The sequence below is a fragment of the Notamacropus eugenii genome, chromosome 7, assembly GCF_028372415.1.
Source record: "Notamacropus eugenii isolate mMacEug1 chromosome 7, mMacEug1.pri_v2, whole genome shotgun sequence".
Taxonomy (NCBI): domain Eukaryota; kingdom Metazoa; phylum Chordata; class Mammalia; order Diprotodontia; family Macropodidae; genus Notamacropus; species Notamacropus eugenii.
This window is the reverse complement of record NC_092878.1, coordinates 116,072,935-116,096,288: the sequence shown is the minus strand read 5'-3', so window position 1 is coordinate 116,096,288 and position 23,354 is coordinate 116,072,935. Positions and strand designations below refer to the sequence as shown.

Genomic DNA, 23,354 nt, shown 5'->3' with positions numbered 1-23,354 from the left:
GGAGAATCATCAGGATAGAGCTGGCAATTACATACATGGGAGTGGATGAGATAACCATGTGAAGTACTTTAGAAAAAGATGAGAAGACCCAGGTCAGAACCCTGAAGGACACCTGTTATTAAAGAGAGTGATGTGGATAAGGATCCAGCAAAGGAGATTTAGCAAGAAGGAGACAAGCTGGAGGAGAACTGAGAGAGAACGGTATCCCCAAACACCTGAGGAAAGAATGTTTCCAGGAAGAAAAGGAATTAGCAGTGTCAAAGGCTATGGAGATGAGAATTGAGAAAAGGCCACTGGCTTTGGCAACTAAGAGATCATTAATCAATCTGGAGACAAAAATTTCAGTGGAATGATAAGGTTGGAAGCTAGACTGGAAGGAGTTAAGAAAGTGACAGGAAAGTAGAGGCAGTTTTGTAGACTGCCTTTTTGAGCTTAGTCACGAAGGGCAGAGATGATGGTAGAAATGGAAGGATCAAGTCAGGAAGTAGGAAATGAGCCTGTGAACAGGGAAAGATTGAAAAAAAAGGGAAAGATCGGGAAATGAGGGAGGGGGCAATCTGTTAGAGGAGATGTGGTGAAATAGAATCACCTGAACAAACACAAGCATTAGCCTTGGTAAGGAGTAAGGCCACTTCATCATGTGAGATGGTAATGAAGAAGGATATAGTAGGAGGAGGCATGTAATAGAATTCTTATAAAACATTTTATGTTATTTATTTCTATGAAAATTTATACAATTATTTATACAATATCATATACTATACAACACACATATATCAGAACTTATTTCTACTCTTTGTTTAATAATGGAAACCTTTTAGTTTTGTTTAGTATTATACATTTCAGTAAAGAAAAAGGAAAAAAAAAGGAAGAAAATTTTCCTTCTCCCTCCTAGTAAACTAGACAGAACTATGGAGGATTTATACCATGTAATGTCTCACAGATAAGTTGAACAGCTTATGATGTGCATCACTGGAAAGTAGACCTATTTCAGTGAAATCATATATCCTTTGAGGTACTTTAGTAATGCTAACTATTACAATTTGAATAAACAGATCCTGAATCACCCTGCCTTCTACCTACTCCTTTTATTTCACTGCCTTTTCTCTGAGCATAGGGATAATTTTTATAAATCCTCCAAATCAGGTAGGGATTTGTAAAATTCATCCAGTTGATTGAACAGAGAAAGCGATAACAAAGAAAAATTATCTTTCCCCGATGCCAACTCCACATATTTCCTGAAAGCCCTTGGTTTTTGAGATGACATAGTAAGATGATTTAAAAGGCATAACCTTCCTTTTTGAAGCTTTTTTACTTTTTACCATGAGTGTGCATGTAACCTTTATATTCTATCACTTTGTATTGAAAAGAAGAGCTATTGCTGTTAATTTGTCAAAAACCACATGACTTCTCTGTTGCAGGATGAAATATAATAATGTCTTGGGATATGTGTTTTGTGAAAAATAGCTGGAACTTGACAGAGAGAGGCATATATAAGTACACATGAAAGTACTGCTTTTTATTAAAATATTCAACACCAACTTATCTGAACATGCAAAACATCTGCAACAAAAAAAAAGTGGAGGGGAAGGAAGAGGAGAAATTGTTAACATCTAAAGAGAGGAAATATTTACATGATGTAAACTTTTTGGAGGGATTTGCAAGTGAAATTAATCATTTTTTTCCAAATAGGACAAATGGAAAAAAGAATTCTCCCAATCCCCAAAATTGTGCACTTAAAAGTTTTATTCCTATTTTCTACAGTAGAATAAACCCCGTGCTCTCAAAGAAAATTATGGATTTTTTTTCTCTTCTGCTTTTGCTCAGGTCTCTAATGTAAGAATTATATGAACACTAGAAAGACCACTTGCGTCAACTGACAGACACACACAAATTATAATTTTACCTTGAAATAAAATTTTTATCCTATCCCTATTTTATTTATTTTCTGGATTAAATAAAAAAGAATGGTGCCAACTGACATAGCAGGTCTTTCATGGCATACTTAAATTCTCCTTTTTCTATTTTTTTTAATACTGAACATGGACTTTGAGAATGAGGCATTGTAAGTTCTTGAAGTACAATATAAAAATTATCATAAGCCAAAAGATTTTATATAACGTGGTGCAATTCTCTAAGGATGTAAAGCAAGCAAAATTTAACCAACACTGCTTTAAATCTTACTTCTTTTCCCATACGTCACTTACCTCATAAGCAAAAAGGGTGGCATGTTCTGTGGGTTATACTAACACAATAATAATCTGATCATCATTGTTTAAGAAGAGATTAGCCAGTCATCAGAAAGGATAGTCTATTTAAATAGAAGTGACTGAGAACAGGAATTTACATCTTCTACCATGCATTCTAATATCTGACTAGGTTCAATTTAGGATTTTGTACACTGCCAGAATTTGAGAACTGGTTTCACAAAATGCATTTGTTTGGAGGTCTTGTCTTCTTAGGAAGATTGTAATCCCCTTGGAAGCAGGGGCTGTATTGAGCTAGGAACCGTGTGCTAATTCATGTACAGAAAGAAATGTCTAGCAGAGTTATGTTTTCAGAAGAGTCTTCTCTTACTAGATTTAGGAACAGAAAAGTGGGACCTTGCAACATGTTGATCAACAGACTGCTGTTGTATAATGTTAAAGAGCTATGTAAATGCTAGCTATTATCATTATAAGATATCACCAAAAATGTAGTTAGGTTTCTGGTTAAAAAAAAAAAAAAAAAAAACTTCTTTCAATGGATTCATTTATTTATTTAAGTTATATTTGGGTGTGGCCATTAAACAAAACTAAGCATGGACTTCAATTTGTTTGACCCTAGATACGATCATTATAATAGTCTGTTTCTGATTTTAGTTAGTAAGATAGACAAATCTTTTTAAAATATGCCACCCCATCTAAACTGTAATTTCAACTAGTTACTTTTTGTTTTCCTTTTGGTCTCTTTGTCTTTCTTTTTTCCTGAGATTAAAAAAAAAATGCTCAAATGCCACTACTCAGTCTGTACCCTAAGGATCTCAAAGAAAAAGGAAAAGGATCTATAGGTACAAAAATGTAGCAACTCGATTTGTGGCGATAAAGTATTGGAAATCAAGGGGATGTCCATCAGCCGTGGAATGGCTGAACAAGTTGTGGCACATAATTGTTATTGTGCTATAAGAATTGACAAGGAGGGGGTGATTTCAGCAGGGAAAACATGAGAGGATCTATAGGAACAGATGAAAAGTAAAACAAGAAGAACAGGAAATCAACTGTGAACAGTTAGCAACAATGTTGTGATGATACTCAACTGTGAAAGGCTTCACTATTCCATTCGATACAAAGATCCAAAACAATTCCAAAGGATTCATGATGAAAAAAAAAGCCATCCACATCTGCAGAGAGAACTGATGAAGTCTGAGTGCAGATTTGAAGTATAATGTTCTCACTTTCTTTCTTTTTCGCGATATGGCTAATATGGCAATATGTTTTACATGATTTTACATGTATAAGTAATAGCACATCTCTTGCTTAGTTTCTCAAAGGGAGTGGGAGGGGAAAGAAGCGAAGGAGAGAATTTGGAATCAAAAATTATAAAGAAAAGAAGGTTAAAAATAAATAAATTAGATATATTGGATATTATGTATGCATGTAATAAAGCATGCCCACCTTCTAAGGCCAGTACCAGGGGAAAGCAGCTTGATTATTTCAAGGTCAAATTTAACCACTTAAAAGATTCTGCCAAAATTATGCCAAGGTTCTTAAGGACATTAGGATAAGAAAAGTACATAATACTTAGGTCTAGAGTGTTTATTTAAATGAATCCTCTCTGCTTAGCACAGTACCTGGCACATACCAAGTGTTTCATAAATGCCTGTTGACTGCTTGTTATTTGCCTTCTAAAACAGGAAAATAGAAGGGGAGAAAGGAAGAGTAAATTATGTGCTCACCAAGGTACTGGTTCACTAACCTCATAGGGTAACCTTCACTAAATGTCATAATTTTTTAACTCTCATTTACAAATTGCAAATCAGCATTTTACACAGAAACCAGGGAGAAAATTAAAGCCATTCCATTCTAATGATTTTGCTTTCTCAGCAAAAAATGCTGAGGGTGTTTTCTGTTTTTCCTATTCTCAAGAATAGGAGAGATCATCTGCTGGTGGTTGAAAATTGGTGGTGGTCAGACATAGGGTTTCTTTTCCTTTCAAACTTATAATCCCAGGCTACATTTTTTTTTTTAAATCAAAGGAGAGAAGGAACAAGAAAATACTGCAAGAGCTATATCTTCACAGCATAAATGCCATTTATTTTGGCCATGAAACTTTCTGACAGAGAGCCAGCAGAGTGTATTATAGCAACTCTTAAACTTTTTGGTCTTAGGACCCCTTTACACTCTTAAAAAAGTATGAAGGACCACCCTTCAATAAAATTTATGTGAGTTATATTGATCGATATTTATCGTACTAGAAATTAAAATGTCTTAGAAAATTTATGAAAGGAGTTTTGACTTATGAAAATTCTGAGGGAATCTCAAGGGGTCTCAGACCCCATTTTGGGAACCATATATATATTGGATAGATAGCTGACCTCAAAACCAAGAAAACTAGATTTAAAGGCAGCCTTTGAATAATAATATCAGCTAGCATTTATATAATACCTACTATGTGTCAGATACAGTGACAAACACTTTACAAATACTATTATGTCAGGTGACCCTCAAAACAACCTTGGAAGGGTTATTATCCCTATTTTATAACTGAGGAAAGAGAGGTAGACAGAGGTTAAGTGACTTACCTAAGTTCACCTACCTAGTAAGTGTCTTACTAAATCTGAACTCAGGTCTTCCTGACTCCAGGACCAACATTTTATGTATGCTGTACTACCTAACTGCCTCTACAAAGTGGTTGGTTGACCTGGAGTAAGTAACTGAAACTGAGTGGCTTCAGTTCCATTAGGCAGAGAGCTTCTTGAGAACAGGGACTGCCTTTTGTCTCACTTTGTATGGCCAGGGCTTAGCACAGAAGGTGGAAGTAGTAGGTGCTTAATAAATGCTTAGTGACTCACAGTGCCCCTGAGCAGAAAACTCTCTAAGACTCTGAATTGCAGAGAGAAAAAACTGACTTGTGTTGGTAAAGGAAATTTCCTCACCTAAAGAGTTTACTATGCTAATGGAAATCTTAGGTCTAGTCTGTAATCCTGTAGAGTTCTCTACCTCCATTTAAAGAGAGATTGATAAAAATGAGAGGAAGCTGGATGGGGAAGAAGAGAGAGAGAGAGTTGACTAGCTCCAGCTTTCTGCTCACTTTACTCCACCCAATGGAAATCAATTAATTATTCCCTTAATCTAATTTTGGCTTTCCCTGCCAATGCCTCCTTTTTAGAGTAGCCTTTGACTAGAGTAAAGGTTGCTATTTTTAATTTTCTTCTCAAAATGCATGTGCATGTAAATGGGGAACATGGTGTTAAGGAAGAAATATTCAAATAAATATCGTATCATTCCAATAAAACAAAGGGCATTTGGAAATCCATTTGTTCCAAATAATCCACATCACTATCAGAAAGTATGTCAAACACATCTTCTTTTTATACCTACTTTACTAGCTCTAGTAAAACAGAAAGACTGTCAATGTTAAGTGAAATGACTTTTCTCTTGAAATATGGAAAACCACTTGGCCCAAAAGAGTCCACAACAAGATGATTTCATCAGACCTCATTAATTAAGATTCATTAATTACCAAATCCAAAATATTTCTGAATGTCTACATATTTACTATTTATTGCCAATTACTCTTTCCCAATAAATAAGTTATTTGCTTAGAATAATATACACACATATATAAATATATGCACAAATGTGCATATAACATATATATGTATAAATATGTATATACATACATACATATATATATGCACAACATGATCTTTTGAGGCCAGAATAACAAGGATGCTTTGTTGGTACCCTACTTCTCCAACTTGCAACAAATAGTAGGCAATTAGAAATAATGTGCTTTCTCTCAAAAATCTTGCTAATAGTTTCCTAACATGTATTAAACAAGCTGATCAATTACATGAACAATGACTGAACTCAATAGAGAAATTTTACATTCATAAGAAAAATAATCAAGCAAGAAGAGATTTAATCAAAATAAAAAAAAAAGAGCACTTTGCTACTTAAAGTGATTAATTAAAATTTTCTGTCAGATAAACATTGTCAAAAGCAATTTAGGAAAAAAATACTATTTGTTCTTGTTTAATTGCAAAATATTGCTACTTCTGGGCTTTATTCTAAGCAACAAGGGGAGGAAAGATGGAGTGTTACAATTATCCACTTCTAAAACGTGGGCAATATTTTTCTCTACTCGAAAAAAACTCCTTGAAAGTCACTAAAAAGGATCCGAAGTGACCTTATTCAAGCTTCTCAATGGAAATAAAATGTTATTCACAGAACATTAATCAAGAGTAATTTGACCTTCACTTTGTTTTCCCTGTATTTGTAACCCTTTGTCTTCCACAAATCCCCTAACTTTGCAGGCAAAGAATCAACATGAATCATTCCCGGAGAAGTGCTAAGTAAAAGGAAATTTAAAAATTATGAAGGTCTAAAGTCCATATTTTAAATAGAAAACTTAGGTATTTATTTATTTTACCCTTCTGCCTATTCACTGGACATCACTGCATAATAATAATGTTAATTTTAAAAATTACCCCTGGTAACATTAAAAAGATAGAATTATGTTGCAAACTGTCAACCATTTAAGACATGAAAACAACTTGATATGACAGAGATTCAGTTAATAAATTAAATCATAACTCCATCCCCAAATATAACATCTACATACAGAACAAGTAAGATGACAGTTAACCCTATTATGCAGGTGTTAGTTCTGACACTTCATATTTGATTTATAAAGGTGTTAATTATATTGTGTTATCATCAAAACCCTTAAATTGGAATTTTTTCTTCTGTGAGGAAACACTGATTTGAACTGTAATCAACCTCAGACTCCATAATAATTCTGACTAATATTTGAAAAGTAGTATTTCAATCTTCTTTTTCAAAGTCTCCTTTCCCTGAAGCTTGAGATAGTTATTCAAAGCACTGAATGTCTGCTCAGAATCCTTGAGTTCAATATTTCTGACCTTGTCCCTTAATTTCTCCTGGATCTCATTTTCTTGATCTATAAAATGAGGAGACTGGGGGTTTGGACAATATTATCTCTAAGATCTCTTTGACTTTTGCAATTCTAGGCTTTTTAGATATAAACACAATAATTGAATGATTATGAAATATGATGATGCTTCCATCCAAATCTGTCAAAGCTTTGTGAGAACTTGGCCCATTAATGTATTCTGCTAATACATTGTATGACCTTGAATAGTCACTGTCCCTGTGGCTCAACTCTGTAAATGTACAACAAATGGTGTTGAACTAGGTGATTTCTAGTGACTCTTTAAGCATTAATTTACTATGACTCTCTGTATTTGATGGAAATTGAGCCAGGATGATTAGATGGCTCTGAGAAAGCTAATGTGTACAGAACCAGAGGGAAGGAAGATCTCCTAACTCCCCACCCAGTTCTGCATTACCAACATTTCTTCACTATTTCATCTACTGCATGAAGTATATGGGGACAAAAGCAAAGGAAACTCATCAGCTGGTCAATAAAAATTGGTAGAGCAACCAGAAGCTTATCATCACACTATATGTTTGGATCACTTATGAAAGAGGAGACACTGATGAGTTGCTACCTTTTTCTCTCTTCCCTCTCTATACCAGTACCATAGAATAGGTAAACATATCCTCATGTTGCTAAAATTGCCTCATTCTTTCTAAAACCTATTATTAAAACAGATTGAAAAGGTCTTCAGTCAAAAGTCTGCCAACATAAAGCATATTTCCCAACCAAAAGCCTCGATGTTCCATATATCAACATCCTTGCAAATGAAGTCCTGTGAGTGAACCAAATGAGTGATCCACTCTCAACTACCTTCTACCTGGGGAAAATGATAGTCAGATTACAATAAGTGATCGATTCTTTCTTCCTTTCACTGATCCCTTTTTCAGATTCAGTGACTCAAATTATGTCAACCTTCTAATCTCTTTAGATGTTTGGACTTCTCAGTTACTTTAAAGAACAGCTTGTTCAGTAAGGCTAAGAATCAAAACTGAGATACAAATGTCAAGTTCATCCCTGTAATCATAAAATGGACCCAGCTACCTCTAATCTCAAGAATAATTTTAATGTAATCTCAACAACCACTGAGTCACAATGGCTTAAATATATTCCAATGTTTCAAACACTTTTATTCCGAAGCTATTTCTGTCTTTAGTATTGTAACACTGAAAATATCTTAAGGCCATATAATCCTCTGGTTAGAATAAAACACACAACTAATGATGTTGAACTTTGACTTGGGTGAAAAAAGAAAAGATTCTTTGAAGAAAATCTCAAAAGTCTAATAAAAGTCACAAGAAAATCTATCATGTGGGATGCAAGGGGAGACCAATGAGTTTAGGACATGCCTAAACACAGAGACGTGTCATAAGCATGACATACCTTATACAGCTTATGAAATTTTGCCTATTTTAATAGAGGGACTAATTAAAAAGGAAGATGGAAGAAAAGAGGGCAGGTAAATAATGTTGTATGATCTGTGTTCTGACGCATCAATTTCAGAGATATCAACACAGAACGATGCTTCCCCTGGGCCTCTGTATGTTAAGCTAGAAGAGTCTCTGTAGAAAGTATGGCTCCACTTGAGTGTTTGGAAACCATGTTAACCAGTTACAATAACCTCTATGGAACAGCTGCACCATCCTCAAAAGTGTTATTAGTATAAACTATCAAGTGTACTGGAGGAACATAATCTCACACAATGGGTTTGATATATCTATCGAAACAATTCTTTGAATGTGCCTTTTCTTGCTAGTTTACGACAATTACTGTTTTCATCTTAATTATCTTTGTTTGCTTGACTAAATACAACATTGCCATATTACACAGCTTGGTGATAACATAGCAATTCAGATGAAATGAAAATCAATTCTTCCTTACTCTCATTTCTGAAATTATTAGAGAAAAAAACAAATTTTTCTAGCATTAAAACCACATATAGGAGTATGTGTATATACATACACACATATATTTATATATTACTATCTATCCATTCATGTATATTACCCATATAGAATATACTCATATATATAATATACACATATATAATATATACATACATATCCATCTATCTTGACTATATATCTAAGCTATATATATATACACACATATACATACATACACACACACATATATATATGACTGACATACACATATGGATGACTTTGACTCCATTAGAAACTAAGTCAATACATATTAAAATCATAATACACACCATTCCAGATGACTACCATAGAATACAAAACTAAATGACACAGTGTTGTAATAGGATACCCCTAACTTGAAATTTACAGAATTTGAAAGGAATTTAGATCTAGATGGACCCAATTCCAAGGAATTTAAGATTAAGAATGGTTAAGTGATTTATCCAAGGTTACATTATAACTGGTAGAACCAGAGTGAGAATGGAGGTGTCATGAATTTCCAGTCCCCAAATTCTTCTAGGGTTCCATGGTATTTATCAAGGTCTTAGCAAGTGAGTTTTCTGTTTCAGAAAAATTTCTAACAAAATAATGCTCTCCACAGCACAAATTTATGGAAAAATCTTTCATTGCTAGATCATCCATCTACAGTCAAATGCCATTTCCCACCTACGTATTCTTAGATGGGAAACTGTTATTTGGTATGTCTTCCATAATGTCAACTGCATTAAAAAAAATACTTTTGGTTCTTTAAGTCTTATAAGTTAGATAAAACTTGTAAGAAAGGAGATCCAGATACATAAAGAAAAGAGCTCCCTACCTACATATCTATCATTTGTAAATGATGACAATTCAGTTGATAGGCATTAGGGACTACTCTTATATTTCAGATATTCACTTTTAAACTCTCTTCTGAGGCATAAAATAATCAATTTTATTCTTGAGTTTAAATGAGTTACCTGATATTAAAAAATTAATATGCAGTTTCATGTTTCATTTTTTACAGATTAAGAAAGATATATTAGGACTAAAGGATGTGATTGAAATAGAAATTCCCACGAAACATACTACATAATTTTCACCAGTATAATGATCTATCCTTATAATAGGATTAATTTTCTAGAAAATGTAGATGATCTTCAAATTTTAATTTAGATATAAATTTATTTATGCAAATTATTATCTTATTCTGACAGACTCACCTTTCATTAGTAATATATAAGAAGATGTACTGTTTTTGAAGATTAAAATAATAAGATTGTCCTTAGGAGAGTTAGGAGAGCCTGATAAAGAAATCCTAAGTGGAGATGACTTTACTGATCCTTCAGTCAGTCTTATTTTTCAGCTTAATAAAAAAAATAGGTTTTTGAATATCACGTCTAGAGATTTTCTACTCTATTGGTGTGTATTCTTATAACAAAACAGAAATCAGTCGATCAATCAGAAAGCTGTTATTAACCACACACTATGCGCCATGCCCTGGGCTAATGACTGAGGGTATTAAGATGAAATAGGCCTTGTAATCAAGAACCTTACAGTTTATCTTACATTTATAAATAAAAACAGAGTTTAGGAAACATAAATACAACATCATTTCAAGAGAACAATCACTCCTAGATGGGATGAGCAGGAAAGATCTCATGTAGGAAATATTGCTTCAACTGAATCTTGAGGAGAGCTTGGTATTCTAAGAGAGGCAGATGAGAGGAGAAGTGAGTTCTGGACATGAAGATAAAACATGAAATGTGGCATGTTAGTAATAGCAAGTAGGCCAGGTGCCTGGACCACAGGATAAGAGAAGGGGAATAACTTGGTTGGAACTAGACTGTGGAAGACATTAAAAGTCAGAAGACAATTATGTGCCCTAAACTTTTTTGATCAGAGAAGTAACACAGAGAGACATGCGTTTTAAGAATATTGCTTTTTAAACTTTATGCAGGTTGAATTAGAGAGGGGCAAGTCTAGATATGGGAAGATGAAGTAGAAGGCTACTGCGATACTCCTTGGTATTTAACTCATTCACTCACATTCACTCATTCTAAAAACAACAGTGGAAAGTAAAGTTCAGATCATAGCATTGTTCTAAAATGCTATACAAAGTACCAAGATTTATAAAAGGGGGCAGGTAAAACTTCTAAATCAAGGTCCAGGAAGACTATGACTGTAACCGTAGATAGTCTGTTCTTCAGAATAATGAGGAAAGAAAATTTAACCAAAAGATCCATCTGCATTAACATTCACACCTTTTTATGTTTCATTAGCACCAGATGGTCATCCCTCAAAGATACATACTGATGTTCTCCAAATTGAAAATGACAATGATACCTTACCATTTTATAGAGCTTTATGCTTTTAGAACCACTTTCATACCTATAATCTTATTTTATTTTTGAAACAATCTTCTGAGACTGGGCTACATAGGTACAAAAAAGCTAAGTGACTGGTCCAAGGTCAAACAGCTAACCGACTTCTCAGTTTTGTAAACTAAATGAAAGAAGTGTAAGAAGAGAAAAAAGAATGCTATCCAAACAGCAACAAACCCAAGGTAAACAAATTCATTTTTGCTCTGGAATGACTCTCCAATTGGACAAGAACTCAAATGTTATCCTCTGAGAAATGGTAAGCATCTCTTTTTCCAATAAAATCTTCATAATTACGTAAAGCTAAGTTCAGCTGTTTCCTGTCCCCTTTGTGTCAGCCATAGATAAAGGGAGGCATTTTAAAATAAAAATTGAATCTTTCCTGATTGTAAGAGAACTTAATTATGCCAGTTATTTGTGACCTCAACAGAAAGATTTCGGTAATTGGAGGAAGCACATGAGTTTGAGAGTAATAATTAATGCTATATCTCCGCAGATAATCCTAGGAACAGCAGCCTCAGGTATAATGCTTTTGGAAATACTGTCTTCACTTAATAAAAAAATAAGAAATTCTGACATCAAATTCTCTAAATGTTACAGCATGACAAAGGTATTCTGTAGTTATACAATAGCACCATCTTCCAACTCCTTCAATGACTCTTACCTATAGAAAGACTTCGGGGTGAATGTCCTTATGAACATCATTCTGAATTATCTTTTATTAAACTTGTAGACTCATGAAACAAGGTCTGAGTGAAGCTGCCATATGTAAACCTGTGCTTACTTGAATTACATTTGTTTATTCTTCACACTTTAAAAATATTGGTACTCTGGTTCTCCATTGGTTATGATCTATTTTCAGGTAGTGGCACAACAGGAGGGAACCAAGAAGAAATAGAGTGGTAATATAGTACTGCATCTTTTTTTCTGAATATCAATAGCTCTGTCCTCTTCATGTACTGTTAGATTTACAGACACCAGGGTGTATCTTTCCTCTATGTCTATGAATAACTGTTCTTGGGCAAACTCCCAACTGCAGCTAAGACTGATATTCACCTCCTAGGCAGCTACTTCCTAGGACATTCTCAAAGGATGGTTAATTTTGATAATGGTATGAAAAATATAGCTTTTCTCTAGCGATCTAGAAACCTCTTCACCTGCTGGAGGGAATCTTCATGTTCTCCTTCTGAATCTCCTCTTCCTTTGAAGCCATGATAAGTCTGTCTACCTCTAAGGATCTATCCACCTAAACAACCACACTTTCTAACTAATCAAAATTTCCCATTCAAATGCCACCTACACCATAACCTTTCTCCTATTCCCATCAGATGTGAGTACCTTCCCCTAGCTACATCTTTATTCTATTGCTTGTAAAGATTTGGATAGAATGTAGGTCTCCTGACAGCAGCATTTCTTTCATTAGCCATTATATCCCCAATACCTGGCCCAGAGCCTGACCCATCTACCTGCTTAAGAGATTCTTGGAACTTTGTGGTTCCGAGACTCTCCTTACTAAAATAATATGAATCGCAAGATATTAAAATCCACATGGACCTGAGAGATTATCTAGACTAATTGCTTCACTCTATAAAGGAATATTAACTGATTTGCCTAATGTCACAAAGTTAATTAGTTTCATGGTCAGAATGAGAAAACAAGTCTGATTCTCTATGTAATTGTCTTTACAACTTATTTATAACTCCTAATTTACAAATAGCTTGTGTTCAAGAAGCTCATTTGTTAAGTCAGTTGTTTCTAATATGGATTACATTTTCCCAAAGGAACAAGCCTATTCATCGTTGTTAGTGTCCCAGACAAGCCAACAAAATGAGTTATCAATAAATGTAATTCCATAAAAGTCTTACTCATGTGACTTCCTTGTGGTGTAGAAGTGGGCCTAGATTTTCAGAAATTATGACAAACCTTGGAGGAGCCCAGCCTCCCCTCAGCCACCCCTTTCCCCCCAAGAGGTTGGTACACACAGACACAACAATAGATTGTGTGTCTGTTTTCTGAGCACTAGCCTAGCAAAGTGCAGAGAGGCTCATTATCAGAAGATTAGTGATTGGATGGTAAGTATTTCTGCATGCAACTCACACAAACCACCTCCTAAGGTCTGGAGAATCTGTGATCTACATCTGTTAAGGGAATATTGAAAACTGTTCCCACAGAAAAATTCTAACTGAGGATGCCAGCAATCTTTCCATCTTCAGTGGAAGTGGGAATCCTCTGACCAGGGGGAGATTTATCAAGTTAGCATAGATGGTTTCTGGGGACAACTAGTGGAGGAGAAAAAAGGACTAGATGATCATCTCCAAAGCTGATATTCTATGAACCTAAGAGGAAGATGCAGGAGAGAAAATTCCTAATCAATGTCAGTTCCAAGGGTGACAGTGTGATGCATCTGAGATGGCTGGTGCAGAGAACTAGTCTCATAGAAGAGATGTACATTCCTGATATATATTAGGCAAACACTGTTTCTGCATTAATTCTCAGATCTGCCTCTAATCCATCTCTCCTGGTGGTTTATCTCAACTTACACATGGAAGATGATCAATACTTTAAAGCCCTAATTCGCCAGATGTATTAACCAATGTATAAATAAAAGGTCCACAATGTGTTTTCCACAAAATAATAATTTTAAACCAGACCTATGATTTCATTGTTATGGAGAACTTAGTTGTTGTTCAATCATTTCTGTGGTGCCCGACTCATCATAAGCTCATTTGGAGTTTTTGTGGCAAAGATACTGAAGTTCTTTGCCATTTCCTTCTCCAGGTCATGTGATAGATGAGAAAACTGAGACAAATAGGGTTAAGTGACTTGCCCAGGGTCAAACAGCTAGTAAATGTCTGTGGTCAGATTTGAACTAAGGTCTTCCTGACTCTGGGCCCTGGCATTCTATCCACTTTATCACTTAGCTGCCCATTATAGACAACCACCGGTGAAAAAAGCTTCCTACCCAGATCAGCACCTTCTCTGAGATTTAGTGGTAGAAAGTTGTCTAGAATACTTGGAGTGTGGCAGGTGTTTTTCCCAGCACCTAATAACCAGTAAGTATCAAAAACACACCTGAATCCAGGTCTTTCTGAGACCCACTCTCTCAATTACAGTTAGTTGTTGTAAGCCTGCATAAGGCACTAGACCTCTTTGTACCTCAGTTCCTTCATCTGTAAAATAGTGTAATAATGATAATAATATCTCAAAGAGTTATTGTGAGAACCAAATAAAATATGTGTAAAACACTTTATAACCTTTGATAAGCTACAGAAATGTCATCTGATTTTCTTAAGTAACACTTTTCTTATAGAATATCGACTGTTAACAGAATAAAACTGGCAAATTTTATTTTATTTTGTTGCTTAGTCAAAATCGTTTCTTTACATTTCTCCATTTCATTTTGAGTTTTAGGGTATAACCACATTTAATTTTAATTAATTTTCAATCATGGAATTAATCTATTTTATACTGACAATTTTTATTTTCATGCTAATTTCAAAGCTTAGCCCTAAAGCTCCGAAGAACTTTGTTGTGCACCCTTGCTCTAATTCACTCCTCTGTTTCCTGTTTCAGCACGTATTTGTGGAGATTTGATGATGCACCAAAGCAAGTGGTGGTCAAATTTAGAATGGAAAACGGAAAACTTGATAGGGAAAGGCATTTTCTCACCAATATTGGGGTGCTTCAAAAGACGGCAGATTCTCGCTTCCCTTTCCAGTTTCTGGTGATCTGTAAAAGAACAGAGAAGATTTGCAACTTTTAGGAAGTAAATAAAACTGAATACATCACACAGAAAATGAAGCACAGAGAAAAATAAAAAAAGTACATGTCATAATGCCTTTCAAGTTTATTTATCCTTTCATTTCTCCAAAAGCATGATTACTGTAATTTGGTACTAAGGCAGTATACTATACAATCTTATTTCTAAAATACATCCTTTCCCATTCTCATCTATTCATTTTCTTTGTGTTCCACTAGTTCTACACAATGGTATAAAGAAATTCAATTGAAATTAAGATTCCCCAGCAAGAAGCCTAGCAAGGAAAAGTATTTATTGTGCCATCTATAATTATCAGATGACAAGCCTTGACAGTACAGGAGAAAAAAGAGCATGGAAACAACATAGTTCTTTCTTCCCCTGGTCCTTAAGATTGGCTGTCATTAGTGTTTAGAAGACCAAACCCTTAGGTCACCACATACTTCCTTTATTCATTTACAGGGCTTGCCATGCCCAAACATTGCAGTCATACCAGAAGAAAGCCTGTACCTCTAACCCTGAGGGGAAAACTTGGAACCTAGCCACATGATATGTATTAGAAATGACCTGTCACTTAGGGACAGATAGGATGAGACATGGATTATTCCTACACAAGAAAAAAATGGTTTCAGTTCAAACACATAGGTATTTATTTTTAAGGTTATTTGCTTTCAGACTGTGTACTATGTAAGTGTGCAAATAAATTAGGGTAAGTAGCATAACAGAATGATGGACTTGGAGTCAAAAAGATGAGCTCCAATTCTGCTCAGATAATTTGTACCACTGTGACACTGAACAAGTCACTTAACTTCTCTCAGTCTCCCCATCTGTAAAGTGAGGACAATAAAATATATCTCATTTTTGATAACCTAAAAGCATTATATAAATGCTACCTGTTATTCATATTATTGTTGTTGTTATGGCTATATATTAAGTATTTATCACATACAGAGTACAGTACCACATATGAGAGATACTAAAAGACAGAAAACATGAGATATTGTAAGGATCCAATAAAATAATATTTTAAAAGCACTTAGCATACTGTTCCTATTTTTATAATTTCATAAATTCATAATTTTTCTCTTAACTTTTAACATCTTTTGCACATTGTATAACTTGTAAAGATATTAATGATAATATAGAGACCAAAGGTCAATATACACAAGCATCCCTGGGACCCCCATTCAACCATTAACAAATCTGTCCCCAGAATGGGACAGGTGGGATAAAAAAAGTGGAAAGAGTTTAATAGACATTAGACTATGAGCTCCTTGAGATCAGGGACTTTTTTCTTCTGATTTTTTGTTGTTTGCCTTTCTATGTATCCCTAGTGTCTAACACAATGTCTGGTACACAGTGAGTGTTTAATATATGCTCATTTACCTCACTTGACTTAATAATGAGGGGGAGGGGATCAACCAAAAAAGGTTTTTCAAACATGGTTCCAAGAAGCCCTGAGCAACCAGGCATTTCCACCAAAATGAACAGGTGTTATGAAAGAGGTATGATGAAGGGAAGCTACCTGAGATTTCCACCTAGGAAGCATAGACACTGAGAGGACTGCCCTTGAGTGGATTATATTCTCAGTCCTGCCTGAAAGAATGATCAGTTCTTCAAATGTGAGTTGTTCTTCCTGCCAGAGGAAAAGGTGAAAAGACAAGAAGAACATATCTATCTAAGCTCTAGTCTATTAAAGAAGGCTTAAGTTGTTCTGAGACTATAAGAAATAATGCAGGAAGAAAGAGAAAAAGAGGAAGAGAGTCCAAATCAATGTCAAAAGGTTTGCAAGTGGAAATCTACAAAGCAGAGGGTGATATGAAAGGATGAGGAATTTTTTTTAAAAAGTCAAACTTTGTAATAGAGACAGGGAAGACTGATTTTTGCTCTTTTCCTGGACTAAAGATTTCAACTTGGCAATGAAGAAACTCCATGTACCAATGCAGAGAGGCAAGCATCTGCTCTGTACCCTATAATCTGAGAGAGGTACTTAGAGATCAAATGGCTTGTGCCAGAAGCAGGATTTAATGTCAGCTCTTTGAACATCACACCACATTACCGCTCACCTCGGACCTTAGGAAAGCAAATTTCAAGATTTTCTGAAGGAGACCCATATTATCTTCTAGCCTACTATTCTAAAATAATAAAAGTTAATAAGAATTAATGTCAACTCATATTGCATAATTCTTTAATGTTTGCAAAGCATTTGCATACATTACTTCATTTCATCCTCAAAGCAGCCCTGTGAGACAGGTGCTAACCCAGTGGAATGGGTAAAGTAAATCTGACTTTAAGTCTTTGCAGCATAAGAAGGAGGGGAGACTCAGAAGACAAAATTCTAATAGTTTCAAATAATGAAGAAAAAAGGAAAGCAGCAAAATAAGCTAGTGTGACTGCATAAGGAACTCTCTAATATTCTTAGATTCTTTAATAGAAGACATTGAAAAACTATGATCTTAAGATGATGAAAGCTTAGAATAGTCAGATGCTTGTGCAAATTTCTATGGTCAATAGGAGTTTATCTGCAAGATGAAGGAGTGAGCCAACTTCCTGGGACAGAAAATGCCATGTTTAGACATGACTGAAATAGCTTTAGCTTAGATTGAGCTGAACTCTTTATACCTTAAGTCCATTCTATCAAAGAAAATGATACTAAATTGTAATGAGGCAAAAGAAATATATTTAATCTAAGTATAGTAAGACAGTATCTATCTTTTAAATGTAGACATATATTTGTATAGATATAGACATAAATATTTTAAACAAGTTTACATATAAACATACACATTTCTGTATATGTGTAATGCCTCCCTTGATGGAATTTAATCTCCTTGAGGGTAGGGACTCTCTCTTTTTGTCTTTATATTCCCAGGACCTTTTCATAGTGCCTGGCACACTCTAGTCACTTTAAGGGTTTTTGTTGATCAAGTAAATGAGGGAGCTCTTTCACTGGGAGTTATCAATACTAATGAAGTCAGAAGTCTGATTTATATGGTTATTTGTATATGTGTCATTCTTCCATTACTCTGAAAGCTCCACAGAGACAGGAACTACCTCTTCTGAGCTTAGTATGTTTCCCAAAGCAGAATATTCTATACCCTCTGGAAGGTGATTAAACACTTACCAACTTGATAAAACCAACTGTGTACCAATGATCTTAACCTATAAAAGTGAAAAATCTGGAAATCGTATGCTCTACATGAAGTAAATTTTACAATATTGGATAGGACTAGATAAAGACAGAGGAGCAGCACAGTAGATAGAATGCTAAACCTGGAGTCAGGCAGATCTGAGTTCAAATCCAGGTTGACATTTGCTAGCTATGTGGCTCTGGGCAAATAACTTAAAACTCTTTCTTTAAATTTCTTTTTCTGTAAAACTGAAATAATAATAGCATCTATCTCCCAGGGTTGTTGTAAGAATAAATGAGACAATGTTTATAAAATGCTTGCAAACCTTAAAGTATTATATAAACGCTTTGATTATCATCATATTATGTTATTAATTATTGATTTTGCTGATATATTATATATTATTATAGTATAATACAATTATACTATAATATAGTATAACATAATTATAGTGTAATATAATTATAGTGTTATATATTATTACTATTATACAGTAATCTTTTTTTCTAATACCTCAAAGGATAAATGCTGGATCTATGACTTCACTGATTGAAGTGCGGTCCCATGCAAAAGAATTCACTCTACCAACGTAGGTTAGTACCTTACCTGCAACTTACAGAGCACTGAGTGCCTTTCCAAGGGTCACACCACCAGTATTTGTTAGACATAAGACCTAAATTCAAGTCATCCTGTCTTCAAGGCCAGTTCTCTGTCCACTGTGAGGCAACACTGCCTTTCAATATCTCCAACCTATCAAAGTACTTTCTTGTTTGTTGTTAAAAAGATATGCAAGGAAAGTTTCCAAAGAATGACTTCAGTTGGTTAGGATTTTAGCACTCACGAAGCTGCTTCAAAGAAAGCTGAAAACTAACATGCTCCATTGATCTTTAGATATATTACAGGTATCTGATTTTTTGTGCCTCAAAAATGTATTGTTGACTTAAAACAATTGAGTCTTTACTGTTATAATAGTTTTCTGACAAAGTGTCATTACTCTACACAGCAGCAGCATTCCTGAAACTTATTTGAAGGATCATAGAATCACAGATCTGGAGCCAGAAAGAACCTCACAGGTCATCTAGACTAAAGCTATCAATTTACAGATGAGGATATTGAGACCTGGGAAAATTGAGTGACTTTTCTGTAGTTGCACAGGTCCTAAAGGGGCAGAGCTAGGATCTGAATTGCTCTCACTGAACATGGTCTACAGGAGAGAGAGAAACAAACATTTAAGACTTTTTAAAAGGCCACTGAAAGACCTGGATTCTAGTTTAAAAGACCAAAGCAGGGCTGGGGAACCTGTAGCCTTGGCTCTCTAGGTCCTTAAGTGTGGCCCTTTGACTGAATCTGTGAAGTTTAGATTCAATTAAAGGGCCACACTTGAGGACCTAGAGGATCACATGTGGTCTCAACTCCAGTGCAGAGATTACAGGGTCTAATGTGCTATCCCGGAACAAACTTGTAGGACTGCTACTGATTCTTTTTCACTTAGCCAATGGTGATGTGTTCATAAAGAACTCTTAAGGGTTGTGTCACATACTCAGGTCATTCTGAGGATAAGAGAGAAGTACTATAGGTATCTTTCAGAAGTTTGACCTTCAAGTTTCTATTCAGCTCAGGACAGGAGAAGAAAAGAAGAGGAAATAGCAATGGGTCTCACTTAGCTGAGAGCTTCCCAACATTGAGAATAAGCAGTCTACTCTTTTGAGATAAGACCATCTAAAAGAGACCATCAATGAACATAAATGAGAGAACTGCACCCCTGTATACTTGGTTTTATAATAAGAGCACAATACGCTGCCTTTCCAGGGACACAGCTTCCTTCCATGTTTTCCTTCCATTGTAATCACTTAACTTATTGACTTCTTATGAATCAGAAGGCATTTTGCATTCGCCCACTGGGATATATTCTGACATCCCAAATGAAATGCTGTAATTTAAATGCTCATGAAAACTAAAAGTTCATAACTGCACTTTTAAAGGGAGTAGGTAGGTAAGGAGTGGTGATTAAGTGTATAACATTATTAGAAACACATCATTCATTCATTCAACAAACATCTTATTAAGCATCAACTGTGTGGGTAGCTAATTCAGGGAGAGACAAAGTTGAGCCCTTACCCTCCTGGAGCATTGTGTTAAACATTTGAATAAGGTTTCCTTTAAAACCAGCTGTGCTTTTATTTCAGTGGATTATATATATATATGTATATATATATGTATATATACATATATATATACATATATATATATACATATATATATGTGTGTGTGTGTCTGTGTCTGTGTGTGTCTGTGTGTGTATGTATATGCATACATATACACATTTATATGTGTGTATGTATGTGCACACATACATACATACAAACATACCTTGATAATAACCAAGAAATTCAGAGTTAAACTGACAAAAGGCAATACATATTTTTTTAAAATAATCAAAATCTCAGATGGAGCCAAGATGGTGGTGTAGAAGGAGAAAGCTTTAGAGTGCTTCCCCCAAGTCCCTCAAAAAACATGCAAAAAATAGCTCTAAACAAATTCTAGAGCAGCAGAAACCACAAAATGATAGACTGAAGCAAATTTCTAGTCCAAGATAATCTGGAAGATCAACAGGAAGGGTCTACTGCACCAGGATGGAAGTGTAGTGTAGTGGGGTATGGGCCCCACCAGCACACAGAGAGCTGGAGCAGGCCTTAAAGGACTAAATTGCTGGCAGCTGCTCTGGTTTCCAGACTTCTCAACCCACAAATGCTAAAGACAGCTTTGTAGGTCAGTGGGAAGGGTCTTTCACCTGGCTGAGAGGGGAGCTAGGTCTGGCCCCAGCCCCAGTCCCAGGGTATTCGCAACCACTGCTGAAGCACAGGCTGCTTCTGGAGCTTTCCATATAATAACGAACTCGAAGCCAAGTAACTAGCTGGGAAAATGAGCAAACAGAAAAAATAAAAAGACTATAAATCCTTTCTCAGTGAAGAGGTATTTGCTTATGTCATTAGTGATGAGGAAGATCAAAACATACAACCAGAAGATGACAACAAAGTCAAAGTTCCTGCATACAAAGCCTCGAAGAAAAAATATGAATTTGTCTCAGGCCATGGAAGAACTCAAAAAAGATTTTGAAAATCAAGTATGAGAAGTAGAGGAAAAATCTGAGAAATGAGAGTGATGCAAGAAAATCACGAAAAATGAGTCAATATCTTACTAAAGGGAACTCCTCAAAAATGCTGGTGAAAATAACACCCTTAAAATTAGACTAATCCAAATGGCAAAAGAGGTCCAAAAAGTCAATGAGGAGAAAATGTCTTTAAAAGAATGAGCCAAATAGAAAAAAGAGTTCCAAAAGCTCACTGAAGAAAACAAGTCCTTCAAAATTAGAATGGAGCAAATGGAAGCTAACGGCTTTATGAGAAATCAAGAAATTATAAAGCAAAACCAAAAGAATGAAAAAATAGAAGACAATGTGAAGTATCTCACTGAAAAAACAACTGACCTGGAAAATGGATCCAGGAGAGATAATTTAAAAATTATTGGACTACCTGAAAGCCATGATCAAAATGAGTCTAAATATCATCTTCTGAGATATTATCAGGTAAAATTGCCCTGATATTCTACAACCAGAGATTCTAGATCTCTAGAAAGAGATCCCCAAAGGAAAACTCCCAAGAATATTGTAGCCAAATTCCAGAGTTCCCAGATCAAGGAGAAAATATTATAAGCAGTCATAAAGAAACAACTTAAGTGGTGTGGAAAAACAATCAGGATAACACAAGATAGAGCAGCTTCTACACTAAGGGATCAGAGGACTTGTAATATGATATTCCAAAGATCACAGGAGATAGAATTATAACCAAAAATCGCCTACCCAGTAAAACTGAGCATCATAGTCCAGGGGACAAAATGGAACTTCAATGAAATAGAGGAGTCCAAGCATTCAGGAAGAAAAGACTAGAGCTAAATAGAAAATTTGACTTTCAAATGCAAAAATAAAGAGAAGTGTGAAAAGTTAAACAGGAAAGAGAAACAATAAGAGATTTATTAAAGTTGAACTGTTTGCATTCCCCCATGGTGAGATGATACTTGTAACTTATGAGAGCTTTCTCAGTATAAGAATAGTTGAGGGGAATATATATGTGTATAATTGGGTATGGAAGTTTTTCTTACCCTACAAGAAAGTGGGAGGGGAAGGGGATAAGAGAGAGGGGATAGTAGAAGGGACAACAGATAGGGGGAAGGGATAATCAGGAGCAAACCCCTTTGTAAAGGGACAGGTCAAAGGAGAGAACAGAATAAATGGAGGGCAGAACAAGACAGAGAGACATATAGTCTTTTACAACATTATTGTTACGGAAGTGTTTTGCATGACCACATATGTATAACCTATATTGAATTTCTTGCCTTCTCAGTGAGGGTGCATGGGTAGGGGGAATGGGAGAGAATGTGGAACTCAAAGCTTTAAAGATGAATGGTAAAAATTGTTTTCATATGCTACTAGGAAATAAGATATATATAGGCAATGGGGTATAGAAATCTATCTTACCCTACAGGAAAATGGAAGGGAAAAGATAAGGGGTGTGAGTGATAGAAGCGAAGATGGACTAGAGGAAAGGATAATCAGAATACACACTGTCCTGGGATGAGTGGAGGGGGAAGACAGAGAGAAAATTTGACATTCAAAATTTTGTGGAAGTGAATGCTGAAAACTGAAAATAAATAAATTAAATTTTATAAAATAATAAAAATCTCTAAGCAAGACTTTATCTGCCCTAGGTCCTGATGATACAGAGATGAAAAATAAAAAAAGTCCCTGCTTTCACATAGCTTTTAAACCAAGGGGGAGAACAGCCCTGTCAAATTTATAGAAAAACAGTCATTCTTCAATTAAAAAATAGCCAAAGCATTTCAGGTTAGCTGAAAATGTCTAAAGGGAGGCTTTAGGACGAATTAATTGCTCCACTTTTAGGTTTTCAGAATAGGTAATCTAAGCTATCTATAGTCATATAAAAAATACTCTAAATCACTATTAATT

The 23,354-nt window shown here is 35.1% G+C and overlaps 1 protein-coding gene across 5 annotated transcripts in view; it reads right to left on the bottom strand.

The window, feature by feature from the left end:
• CAMK2D (calcium/calmodulin dependent protein kinase II delta) overlaps positions 1–23,354 on the bottom strand; it is a 334,877-nt gene that overhangs the window by 198,428 nt on the left and 113,095 nt on the right. For all 5 annotated transcript variants that reach the window (XM_072624938.1, XM_072624941.1, XM_072624939.1 and 2 more), the window contains exon 4: positions 15,113–15,172. In XM_072624938.1, coding sequence (XP_072481039.1) covers positions 15,113–15,172 — 60 coding nt within the window. The remainder of the gene's footprint in view (positions 1–15,112; positions 15,173–23,354) is intronic.